Here is a 13,562-nt window from a genome sequence, read left to right as displayed (position 1 = left end):
ACCCGCCGCCTGCGGCGCCAGCACTCCGGGTTCTAGTCCCATTTGGGGCACCGGTCCTGTCCTGGTTGCTCCTCTTCCAGTCCAGCTCTCTGCTGTGGCCCGGGAAGGCAGTGAAGGATGGCCCAAGTACTTGGGCCCCTGCACCCCATGGGAGACCAGGAAAAGCACCTGGCTCCTGGCTTCGGATCAGCACAGCGCGCAGGCCATAGCGGCCATTTGGGGGGTGAACCAGCAGAAGGAAGACCTTTCTCTCTCTCTCACTAACTCTGCCTGTCAAAAAAAAAAAAAAAAAAAGGATATAATCCTTAAACATTACTTAAACATTAAAGGTTGTAAACCATAGAAATTTCAAATCTCTAATATGAGAAGTTACATCACAGCCCTTCCATTATATCTCACACTGGGAGTGATTTAAGGAATGCATAAGGGATTGGACTTAATTCCTTATAAACGGCAGGAATTTCAAAGATTGCAGAAGCTTTGAGTAGCTTTCCTCCTATTGAGACAGAGGTTTTGAGGTTTTTATTTTGTTTTCTTACTAGTAAACCTTCTTCAATCCCAATCTTCTCTAGGGACATATGCACATCTAAAAACTGATTGGAAAAGTGCTTGATAGCCATCTCACATTTTGAGGATTTGCCTACAAGAAACAAAGACTGTTTGGTTTCAGGATTTTCTCGCCTTATGTCCTGTCTCTAAACTTCCACTTTCAAAGTCAAAGAAACTAAGATCTTACACACTCACACAACGACTAAATCGCAGAAGGCTAAGGGCAACTGAAGTGAAGGGGCCACAATATTCAGTAGATAAAGGCATCCAAAGGAGGAAAAAAAAAACACGAATATTCTGAGCAGTTCAGGTGCCCTGCCTGCTTCCTCAAATTGCAGAAGGAAAAACCACGCCCAGAGCCTAAACAAACACGCACACCAGCTTGAGGGTCCCACACTCCCCTCAGGGTCAGTCCTCGGGGAGAACGGCCTCGGACACTCGCCCACCACGGCCCGCTCTCTGCAGACGTCACAGCTCACCATCGGGGATCTAACCGTCACTCAACCGCGTGAAACCTAACCAGCGACTTTCACCCACCTCCCTAACGGGGAAAAAAAAAACAACAAAAAACCCCCTCCAAACCCCCCCCCCCCCCCCAAAAAAAAACCATGCTCACGGCAGCCAGCACTGCGGATGCAAAAAACTCAAACCTCACCAAAGCTCAACCCCAGCCTAGGGGTCGCCAGCTGTCCGGGGCGGCCAAGGGCTCCCTCCCGCCCTGCAAGAGGGACCCCGCGGGACGCCGGAGCGACACGCGCCTCCGGGGACGGGACGTGGCTCCGGCTTCTGGCACCTGGACACTTACCGCCCTGGGCACAGCCGTGCGGGGCTTCGAGACGCCGCTTCCCGCACGTTTAGAAAAACCACACATGGAAACGGGTGACCGCTGGGGGCGGAGAGGGCCGGCGGCCCCCACACGCCGAGTCCGCGTGCTCCCGCGACCCTCCCGCCGTCAGCGCACGAGCTGAGGAGACGCGGGGCGCCGGCGGAGGACGCCCGCTTCCCCCTCCGAAGGCCCGCATCCCGCCTCAGCCGGTTCCAGCTGCTTCCAGCCAGCCCCTGCTCCCTCCTCAGGACGCCCGGCTGCGGACACTCACCATGTCCCGGGCGGCCCCGCCGGCCCCAGCGCCACAGCCGAGGCCGCGGAGACCCGGGAGACCCCTGAGGCGGCCCGAGGCCGCTCACCGCCCACGTGACACGGGCGGGGCGGGGCGGGGCGGGGCGCGGCTCCCGAACGCGCCGCCTGCGGGACGTAGCCTCGCCCACCTCTCAGAAAGCGCTCCTGATTGGACGGTCCTCGAGGCCCCGCCTACGGAGGCCCCAGACGGACAGGTTCGGGAACGCTGGCCTCGCGTAGGGGGCCACGCGTTGGCGGTCAGCGTCCGCTTGTCGCCAGCCCTCCACGCGGGCCCTGGCGGCCCTCCCGCCGCTGTTTCAGATCGTGGGGGCGGGGGGGGACTCGAAGCTGCACGGGGCTCAGCTTATGAACGTTGCCCTTTATTATTTTTTTAATCCATTCTTCCTTCACGAAGCCTGTGGTTCCAGCTACGCTGTTGTGAATGCCATTGCTGCAGACGGCCGGGTGTTAGGCACAGAGACCCCGTCTCATTCTGCGGTGCCCGGGTTCGAGTCCCAACTTCCATCCGAGGCCAGCTCCCTGCGCATGCGCACCCGGGGAGGCAGCAGGTTGCGGTTCAAGTAGTGGGGTCCCTGCCGCCCCTGTGGAGGACCCGGATGGAGTTCCGGGCTCCTGGTGTTGGCCTAGCCTGTTGTAGAACCAGCAGATGGAAACTCTCTCTCCCCTTCCCCTTAAATAAAATTAATAAATGCATCATGAAGCTTTTTTCATATCAGTAACCTCCCTAATTGTTTATGAAGGTACCTAAGATGCTATGCCTAAGGAACTGTGTCTTTAAACAGACACAGGGGGCCGGTATTGTGTCGCAGATGGGCACCAGTTTCAGTCCCACTTCCGATGCAGCTCTCTGCAGAATGGCCCAAGTGCTTGGGTCTCCACCACCCACACTGGAGACCCGAATGAAGCTCCTGGCCCTCGCTGGCCCAGCCCTGGCCCTGGTGGCCATCTAGGGAGGAAAGCAGTGTAGGGAAGATCTCTCAAAATAAATAAATCTTTTTAAAAAAATATAGCAAAATAAATATTCCAAATATTTAATAATTTCTATTTTGTAGTGAAGTACATCATAATTACAAAATAAAGCATAAAATGTTTTATGGCTAAATAATAATTGTATAAATTTCTGTGGCCTACACAGCTATGGTAATTAATAGGTCCTGGGCCCTTCACAGCCTGACCACATGTCCCTTCTGTCTCAAGACGCTACTAACGATGCAGCCTTGCACGGATATTCTTCAGTCTTACTATCTACTATTGCTCACGGAGCAGCATTTGGCTTAATTTTACCACTTTGGAATTGTGAAATAAAATGGAGAAAAAATAAAATTAAAATAAAAATAAAAACAAAAAAATAAATAAAATAAAATAAAATAAAATAGAGGGATGGGTGTCTCCATGGTTTCCCTTCTTCCCACTTGTTTCCCGTGTGCTGGTCCCTGCGACCTGGGCCACCCCACTTGCTCATCCATTCTATGTAGGATAGGATTTTGCTTGCTTTTTCATTTTTGCTCTTACAGAAATTCCTCACGTCTGTTAAGTGCCCAGGCACAACAGCTTCGCTACAGAGAACATGTGGTGGGTTGGAGGTTCCGAGCAGCTTCAAACTTACCAGCGTTACTGTAATGGAGGATATGAAGAGACCCTCCCACCTTCTCTCGATAGGTGTTTATCCCAATGTCGTGGCTGTGATCACAGAATTATTTAGTGTATGACCCAGTGGCTGTGGGACATTAGCTTTGGGGATGTCTGAGTTTGTGTGACTAAGTGTGTGGGTAGTGACAAAGTCTATGTGATTTTCTTTTTAAAGTACTTATTTGATAGGCAGAGTTGAGGTGGGGGGGGGGTTCATCTTCATCCATGGCATCATTCCCCAAATGGCCCAAAAGCCAGGGCTGGGCCAGGCAGAAGCCAGGAGCTCCATCTGGGTCTCCCATGTGGATGGCAGGGACCCAAGCATTTGGGCCATCTTCCATGTGGATGGCAGAGACCCAAGCACTTGGGCCATCTTCCTCTGCTCTCCCAGGTGCATTAGCAGGGAGCTGGATCAGAAGTGGAGCAGCCGGGACTCGAACTGGCGCCCATGACGGGATGCCGGCCACACAGGCCAAGTCTTAGCCCACCATACCACAGCAGCGGCCCTGGCACATTCCAGTTTCCACAAACCTTTTAAAGTATCCTTCTGTCTGATAGCATAGCAGCTGTTTGAAAAGATTCAGTAAGATATTTCCAGAGAACAGCTACAGAACCCTTTGACCAAAGAAATGCATTGTTGCAATCACATGTTACAAACCTAGGATGTTTGGAGGTGCTCCAAGCCACTGGAAGGCATCAGACACTCAGAGCCTGCCTGCCGTGGGGGAGATGGAACCGCTGGGATCCACGGCACTGCACGACAGGGCAGGAGAGGAACCATTCCCGTGGGCTGCTCTGTGACTGCACCATGGCAGTGGCCACACAGTCATCGTGTACAGAGTGCACCACACCCGATGCCAGAGAGGACGGAAGTCAGGGGATCGGAGATCCAAAGTGCAGACAGATCTCTGCGGAAACCTGCACCTCTGAGAAAATGGAACGAGCAGCCCCCAGTGGTTTCCGCATACTCTTGATTGGCAGGGCAAAGTATTAGAAAGCAGGTGTCAGCCGGCGCTGTGGCGCAGTGGGTTAATTCCCACCTGCGGCACCAGCATCCCATGTGGGTTGCTGGTTTGAGTCCTGCCTGCTTCTTTTCCGATCCAGCTCTCTGCTGTGGCCTGGAAAAACAGCAGAAGATGGCCCAAGTCCTTGGGCCCCTGCACCCGCATGGGAGACCTGGAAGAATCTCCTGGCTCCTGGCTTCGGATCAGCCCATCTCCAGCCATTGTAGCCATCTGGGGAGTGAACCAGTGGATGAAAGGCCTCTCTCTCTGTCTCTTCCTCTGTCTATAACTGTTCTTCTCAAACAAATAAAATCTTAAAAAAACAAAACAAAACAAAAACAGGTGTCCACAAAGTCCTTATGCTTTTGTCTGTGACTCCTGTCTGCTTCACTTCCACATTCCAAGGGCCATGCAAGTTCCACCACCAATGATTTCTAACATGGACACAGGAAGGGAACAGGTTCTAGAAAAGTCAGCTCGCGATGCCAACACCGATACAATCCAAGGAGGACATCTCCAAATCTAGCTTATATTCTTATCATAGATCTTAATTTTTCAAAAATTTACTTATTTATTTATTTGAAACACAGAGCAGGAGAGAGGAAGAGACAAAAATAGTAAGAGCTTCCATCCGCTGGTTCACTCCCCAAATGACTGCAACAGCTGGGGCTTGGCCAGGCCAAAGCCAGGAGCCAGGAAATTTCATCCTGGTCTCCCCACATGGGTGGCAGGCGTCCGGGTACCTGGGCCATCTTCTGCTGCCTTCCTAGGTGCATTAGCGCACATCTACAGCTTGAGTGTGGCCCTCAGGGTTGGTGTGCTGAAATTCAAGTTCCACAGTGAGGTTATCAAGGGGATGGACATGTGACCCATTGAGTTTTTGGCGGGCCGGGGCGGGGGCAGGGATTAGGAGAAGATAGCTAAGGACACTAGGATGTAGTCCTTATGATTGAATCCGGGTAATCTGCAAGGCAGAACAGGCACATACACAGGCCTGCTCCCTGATCCTGTGCTGCCAGCAAGCCTCCCATCAGATGCAGCCCACTGCTCTGACAAAAACCCAGAGCCGAAGCAAACCTTCTTGAGAATGATGATAGCAAAGAAAAGCAGACAGATCCACCCCCTGATGCTCCTACCCTCCGTAGAGAAGGTCCAGACCCGCACCCAGCTTTTCCTCCGAGCCCCCATTTCCACCGAAGTTTCACCATTTGCTCACCATCTCATTTCTCTCTCACATGCCCACAAATAAGCACCAGGACTGTACGAATTTGTTTTCTATGTCTCTATTCGGAGTCTAGGGTGCCTGGATTCTTCGTGCTATGTTTTTGAGTATACAATACTGTTTTTTTTTTGACAGGCAGAGTGGATAGTGAGAGAGAGAGAGAGACAGAAAGGTCTTCCTTTTGCCGTTGGTTCACCCTCCAATGGCTGCCACAGCTGGCGCGCTGTGGCCGGCGCACCGCGCTGATCCTATGGCAGGAGCCAGGTGCTTCTCCTGGTCTCCCATGGGGTGCAGGGCCCAAGCACTTGGGTCATCCTCCACTGCCTTCCCGGGCCACAGCAGAGAGCTGGCCTGGAAGAGGGGCAACCGGGAAAGAATCCAGTGCCCCGACCGGGACTAGAACCCGGTGTGCCGGCGCTGCTAGGTGGAGGATTAGCCTATTGAGCCGCAGCGCCGGCCTTGAGTATACAATACTGTTCTATGAGGGACACGGTGTTTTAGTTGCAGGGGGCTAGTATTGGGGTACAATACGAAAAGCTGCCGCCTATGATGCTGGCATCTCAAATGAACACTGGTTTGAATCCCGGCTGCTCCACTTCTGATCCAGATCCCTGCTAATGCACCTGGGAGAGCAGGGGAAGGTAGCCCAAGTGCTTGGGCCCCTGCAACCCACGTGGGAGGCCTGGATGGAGTTCTTGACTCCTAGCTGCTGCCTGAATCAACCCCAACCGTTGCAGCCATCTGGAGAGTAAACCAGCTGATGGAAGACCTTTTTCTGTCTCTCCCTCTTTGTAACTTTCAAATAAATAAATCTTTTTTTAAAAAATGACTTAGTTGGGATGATGAGGCTGTTTGTTCTTAGTGTGGCCTCATCTGCCATATATATTAGTGAGTTTATCTTTTTTTTTTTTCCCCTAAGATTTATTTGAAAGGCAGTGATTCCCCAAGTGGCCACAATAGCTGAGGCTACGCCAGGCCGACGCCAGGAGCCTGGAACTTCATTCATGTCTCTCATGTGGGCAGCAGGGGTCCAGGGACTTGGGCCATCTTCCACTGCTTCCCCAGGCTCATTAGCAGGGAGCTGGATCTGAAGTGGAGCAGCTGAGACTGAAACTGGCACCCACGTGGGATGCCTGCTCAACCCACTGTGCCACAATGCCAACCTCTATGTATCTTTTTTTTAAATGTTTATTTTTATTTATTTGAAGGAGTGAGACACACAGAAGAGACAGGAACAATTTCCACTTGCTGGTTCACTCTGTCAATGTCCACAACAGTCAGGGCTGGGCCAGGCCAAAGCCAGGAGCTCAGGGTCCCCCGTGTAGGTGGTGGGGATCCCAGTACTTGAGTCTTCAGCTGCTGCCTCCCAGGGTGCATCAGCAAGAAACTGGGCAGAGCAGAGGAGCTAGGGTTCACGCTAGCTCTCTAATTTGGACTGAGGTGATGCCAAGCCATGGTTTGATCTGCTGCACTACAACACACACCTAAAGTTTAGATATCCTGACTGAGGTACTTTACAGAAAACAACAACAACAAAACAAAACAAACCTGTTTAGGGGTCGGCTCTGTGGCGCAGCGGGTTAAAGCCCCGGCCTGAAGTGCTGGCATCCCATATGGGCACTGGTTCTAGTCCCGGCTGCTCCTCTTCCAATCCAGCTCTCTCCAATGGCCTGGGAAAGCAGTGGAAGATGGCCTAAGTGCTTGAGCCCCTGCACCCATGTGGGAGACCCAGAAGAAGCTCCTGGCTTCAGATTGGCAAAGCTCCAGCCATTGCGGCTAATTGGGAAGTGAACCAGTGGATGGAAGACCTCTCTCTCTCTCTCTCTTTTCCTCTCCTTCCCTCTCTGTGTAACTCTTTCATGTAAATCTTTTTTTAAAAGAAAAAAAAAAAAGAAAACCTGTTTAATGTATCTTAGGAAATATTTCGTGTTTAGGTAAAAGTAAGAAAGGCAAACACAGGACCAGTAGACTGGGAGCTGGCCTCATCCTCACCAAAAGCTAAGCCTCATGCTATTGAAAAGACAACGTGAGGTCTCTCCGACATCAGACGTTGCACCTCAGGGGCCGTGAAGGATCATGGGGAAAACAGAGGCATCTTGGAACCTCGTCCCTAACACTGGTCAAAGAACACGCGTCACATCCTAAAAATGGCCAACATCTCCTTCTTCTCATTAATATGAATGACTGGGGCTTCCAAGTCCTTCTGTTGTACCTTCTAAATAAAAACTATTGGGATTCCCAAGGATGGACAGAACTCATTCTGTCTTCCTAATCAGCCCATATGAAGGAAGCAGAAAGTACTAGAAGCCTTTCAACGCTCTCATGGAGCCGCAGTGCCATGTGGTTCACGGTCAGGTTCAGTACTACAACTTTATTACAGTGCTTTGCCAGCGCCTGTCATCCTGCTACTCACAACTGTTAAGATTTCACTTTTGATGCTGAGGGAAGAAGAAACCATGATAAAAAATTCCAACTATGCAATGCATTTAAGCAAAATTTTACATGACAGCAGAAGGCCTGTGGTGGTCCACACACAGTATCTGGTGAATAACAAGGCAAAATATACAGTCAACCAGACCCAGGATGGCATTGGGACAGATGCTTTAATCCACTTCTCAGGAAACAGAAGACGGTAACGTTTGGTGCTTGAAAATGTTTAATATGAAAATACTTCTAAGACACACACACGCACATGCACACACACACACAACTTCCACTTGAGAAAAACAATGCATATTTCAAAAATCACACAGAATAAAACAAGACTGAAAATGAGCCGAGGGATTACATTGAGTCTTGATGAACAGGAAACACCTATGGGCTTCTGGAAATGTGCAAGGTGGTGCCTCTCAAGTGAAAGATGACATGAGGGCAAAAAATACCCAAGTTCTCATCAAGTTGTTTCGCTTTGTTTATTAAGCACTTATTTATTTGAAAGGCAGAGTTAGCGACAGAGAAGGAGACAGATTTTACAGATCTGGCTACAATGGCCAAGGCTGGGCCAGGCCAAAGGCAGGAGCCAGGAGCGACATCCAAGTCTTCCATGGGTGGCAGGGGCCCAAGCACCTGGGCCATCTTCCACTGCTTTTCCAGGCCCATTGGCAGGGAGCTGGATCCCCAGTGGAGCTGGGACTCGAACCGGCGCCCACACAGGATGCCTGCATTATAGGCGGCAGCTTAGCCCACTGCACCACGGCACCAGCTCCCATCAGGCTGTTTCACGGTGACATCGCTGCAGCTGTCATGCTGAATAAAGAGCAGCCACCACCTGTACGAACAAGGGTTTTGCGTCAATGAGGCCTTCTACAAAGTCAAGAGAGGGCGGAGTGTATCTCCCCAAGAGAACATCCCCAAGTGTGACGGCACAAACCAGTGCCTCACAGACACCCAGGGCTTGGAGGCAATCCCAAACTGCGAGTGGGTCTTTCACGTGGAGACTTACACCCCTAAGAAAATGTAGTGAAGTAGTCGGTGGGGGATTCTGACAGTAGTTTTGATTGGCAAAACAATCAGAAAAATGGGGTGGAAGAAGGTGTCTACCCCACCACACCCCCTTATTATTCTGTGTCTCTGGTGGCTCCAGATACGACTATTTTCTTCACTTTCACCTCCCAAACCTCTGAGTTGGGCTGCCAGTGAAATTTAACACAGACTCATAAAGTGACTGGATTCTGAAAAACCTCATTCTTAACACTGGAGTAACACAACCCAGAGATCCAGCTCCAATTCTGAATTCCGTGGTCCTATATCACAGGTCTTTTCCCCCGGATTCAAAGTGGACCATCAAAATAATGGCCAGACATACTGCCACTAAAGAGCAACAAGAGAGGAAAATAATTTATTATATTCTGTAATAAATTCTGCTGACAAAGAAAATGAAATAAATGTCTGTGCTCCATAAAATAAATAAATAAATAAAAAATAAAACCAGTAGGGGAGGGCACTGTACTACAGGGTCCCCATGCTATAATGGAGCACCAGTCTGGGCCCTGGCTGCTCTGCTTCTGGTCTAGCTTCCTGCCAATGTACCCTGGAGGCAGCAAATGAAGGCTCAAGTGTGTGTGCTCCTACCACCAATGTGGGAGACCCAGGAAAAGTTCCAAACCCCTGGTTTTGGCCTGGCCCAGCTCTGGGAAGTAAACCACTCAATGGAAAATCGCTCTCTCTCTCTCTCAAAGAAAGGTAGCCTATATATAATATGGACGAGAGATATCCAGAAGTTGCCACAAGGCCAGTAAGAAAATCCCAACAAAGACTAATTTTTCACTTGCCCATTAATCTCACAATAGTTAAAAAACTAGATAAAACTTTAAAATTAAATATCCATACATATTATAAGTACATTTCAGTTCACCCATGGATCCAAAACACTGCAAGATGGATAAATACAGATTCTATTAAGTGATTTAAGAAAACCACATTACCCATGAAACTTGTGTACCACTGCTTAAAATATACTTAAAAATTATCTCACTTCAATATTTTTTGTGAGAATTAATAGAAAGCCATAGTTCAGAGATCCCTATTTTGACCCCGAATAAAGAAAATCAATTCAGAGACCCGTGTGGTGGCACAGCAGGTAAAGCCAGCACTTGCAACACCAGCATCCGATATGAGTACCAGTTCATGCCCCACCTGCTCCACTTCTAAACCAAGTGCTAATGGTCTGGGAAAAGCAGCAGAAGATGGCCTAAGAGTTTGGGTCCCTGTCACCCACATGGGAGACCCGGATGAAGCTCCTAATTTCAGCCTGGCCCAGCCCTGGCCATTGCGACCATCTGGGCAGCAAACCAGCAGATGGAACTCTGTCTCTATCTCTCCCTCCCTCTCTGTAACTCTGACTTTCAAGTCAATCAATCTTAAAAAAAAACAAAACAAAACAAAACAAAACAACTTGTAACTTTTTTTAACACTGGCCTCACCTTGTATGCTTTATGGAACGTTACATACAGATGAATTTGCATCAGGCTGTTACTGTTACTTGGGTCAGGACCACGACTGTACACTGAGAATATTCACATGTCTCCAAGCACCCGCTCTAGCTGGAAGCTCCCATCGGCGTCTCATACTTACAAGGCTGAATCCACCGGGTACCCCTAGAGAGGCGGTGAGGACGAAAGCCTTCGTCTGTTCCTTCTATGCGGTTTCTCTCCAATCTGAGAGCTCTTCCGCGCTTGCGTTTTGTGCACGCTGAGAAGTTTTCACGGATCTGCGCCGCAGAACAGGCTGAAGGCCAGGCTTCGCCACACTGTGCACGGGCTCAGGGCTTCTCCCCAGCGTGCGTCCGCGCGTGCACGTGCAGGTAGCTGGAGCGGCTGAAGGCTTTACCGCACGTCTTGCACTCGTAGGGCTTCTCCCCAGTGTGGGTCTTTTCGTGTCTTTGGAGGGAACTGGACGACGTGAAGGCTTTGCCGCACTGCTTGCACGCATAGGGCTTCTCCCCCGTGTGGGTCCGCTCGTGGATTCGGAAGGAACTGGAGCGGCTGAAGGCCTTGCCGCACTGCTGGCACTGGTGCAGCTTCTCGCCGGTGTGGTACCGCTCGTGGATCTGGAACGAGCTGGCGCAGATGAACGTTTTCCCGCACTGGCTGCATTTGTAAGGCCCCTCGCCGGTGTGTGTGAGCATGTGCCGGCGAAACATGGCCAGGGAGATGAAGGTCTTCCCGCACTCGGCGCACTCCGAGCGCGCGTCCTGGCGGCTGTGCGTCCGCTCGTGGATGCGGAAGCTGCTGCAACGGCTGAAGGCTTTCCCGCATTTTGTGCACTCGTAGGGCTTCTCCCCGGTGTGAGTCCTTTCGTGCCTTTGGAAAGAACTGGGACAATTGAAGGTCTTCCCGCACCGCTTGCAGCCGTAGGGCTTCTCCCCCGTGTGCGTGCGCTCGTGGATCTGGAAGTTTCGGGAGCAGCTGAAGGCCTTGCCGCACCGCTGGCACTCGTACGGCTTCTCCCCGGTGTGCGTCCGCGCGTGCATGTGCAGGTAGATGGAGCGGCTGAAGGCTTTGCCGCACCTCTTGCACTCGTAGGGCTTCTCCCCGGTGTGGGTCTTCTTGTGTCTTTGGAGGGAACTGGACGACGTGAAGGCTTTGCCGCATTTCGCGCATCCGTGCGGTTTCTCTCCCGTGTGCGTCCGTCTGTGTTTCTCAAAGGAGCTGGACAGGCTGAAGGCCTTGCCGCACTGCTGGCACTGGTGCAGCTTCTCGCCGGTGTGGTACCGCTCGTGGATCTGGAACGAGCTGGCGCAGATGAACGTTTTCCCGCACTGGCTGCACTTGTAAGGCCCCTCGCCGGTGTGTGTGAGCATGTGCCGGCGAAACATAGCCAGGGAGATGAAGGTCTTCCCGCACTCGGCGCACTCCGAGCGCGCGTCCTGGCGGCTTGGAGTCCGACCGTGCACTTGAACTTTACCGGCACAATCAAAGGTGCTGTCACGTGCTGTACACTTGTAGGGTTTTTCTCCAGCGCGCGACCTCTCGTGGTTTTGGAAAGAACTGGGACAACGGAAGCTCTGCCCACGCTCCTTACATTGGTAGGGTTTCTCTCCAGTGTGCGTCCTTTCAGGAACGTCACGGGACAGCTGACCGCTCATGGCTCTCCCGCGTTCCTCCTCTCTGGGTGTCTCTTCCTCTTTCTGAGTGTCACACGGTGGGCATCCAGCGTCTGTCTTCTTGTGCCCACGGAGGGCCGAATGACCGGTGAAGCCTTCCCACATGCCGCCTTGGCAGGCGTTCACTCCCGCAGTTTTCACGTACAGATACTGATGGAGAATCTGGCTGAAGGTTTCTGGGCGTTGCTGGTCATCCTGAATTTCAGAGAGCCCCTTTCCCGGGAGACTTCTGTAGAAAAGGAGAAGCACTGTTAGGAAGGGCTTTTTCACCATTTTCTATCAACAGTGACTGCACACATGTTGTCAACGTGCGGTGGAATGAGGAGGCCATGCCAAGATGGCCGCTGGCAAGGGAGAGTCAGTTACTCAGGAATGGCTTTGAAACCCACCTGGTAATGGAGCCTGCCTGGCAACAGGCTGTGATTGGGTAGCTTCGGATACTGCCTGGCAACAGGGTGTGATCTGTTAGGGCATAGACTGCCCCTTGACCGGATTGGCTGTTTTGGATATATAAGCTGCTGTACCAACTGAAATAAACGAGTATGCAGGCTGCTAGCCTCTGGCCTGATTTCACCCGACTACCCAGGGGGTCTGTGTGGTGACTCCGCGCCTCTTGCCCCCACCATGCTCCTCCTCTCAGAACAAATCCACCTCAACATCCGTGATCAGGGACTTGAGGAAATGCTTGGCAACTGACACAGCTTGACCACAGTTATCCACATAGCGATACTGGGGCTGCCATTGTGATGTGGTGGGGTAAGCACGTTGGGCCCCTGCACCCACGTGGGAGACCAGAAAGAAGCTCCTGGCTTCTGATCAGCTCAGCTCTGGCCGTTGTGGCCATTTAGGGAGTGAACCAAATGGGGAGTGGATGGAAGGCCTTTCTCTGTCTGTCTCTACCTCTCACTATAACTCTTTCAAATAAATAAAATAAAAACTTAAAAAAAAAAAAAACAAACCAGGAACTGGAAATACTGAAGACTTTTCCACCTTGATTATGTTCATACAGCTTCTCTCCAGTGTGACAGCTTTCATGTATTTGAAATGAACTGGAGCAAATGAATGTTTTCCCACAGTCCACACATGCATAAGGACAGCCACGTAATACTCAGGTAGATATTTCTGAACAGAATTTTTGATCGATAAAGAAATTTGAGGGGGCCAGCACTGAGAAGCAGTGGATAAAGCTGCCACCTGTGGTGCCGGCATCCCATATGGGCACCGGTTCAAGTCCTGGCTGCTCCTCTTCTGGTCCAGCTCTCTGCTATGGCCTGGGAAATCAGTGGAAGATGGCCCAAGTCCTTGGGTCCCTGCACCCACATGGGAGACCCGGAAGAAGCTCTTGGCTTCTGGCTTCGGGTTGCAAGACCTCTCTCTCTCTCTCTCCCCCCTCCCCTTTCTCCCTCTCTCTCTCCC

At 51.3% G+C, this 13,562-nt stretch overlaps 1 protein-coding gene across 1 annotated transcript in view; it reads right to left on the bottom strand.

The window, feature by feature from the left end:
• Window positions 1-13,562, bottom strand: part of LOC100350451 (zinc finger protein 208) — a 96,178-nt gene that overhangs the window by 22,705 nt on the left and 59,911 nt on the right. Inside the window, 3 exon segments of the mRNA XM_070059330.1 lie at window positions 1,647-1,729; window positions 1,816-1,858; window positions 10,584-12,375. Of these exon segments, the coding sequence (XP_069915431.1) occupies window positions 1,647-1,729; window positions 1,816-1,858; window positions 10,584-12,375 (1,918 nt within the window).

The sequence above is a fragment of the Oryctolagus cuniculus genome, chromosome 16, assembly GCF_964237555.1.
Source record: "Oryctolagus cuniculus chromosome 16, mOryCun1.1, whole genome shotgun sequence".
In the NCBI taxonomy this organism is placed as follows: Eukaryota; Metazoa; Chordata; class Mammalia; order Lagomorpha; family Leporidae; genus Oryctolagus; species Oryctolagus cuniculus.
The sequence above is the reverse complement of the archived record's forward strand: the minus strand, read 5'-3'. Positions and strand labels throughout refer to the sequence as shown.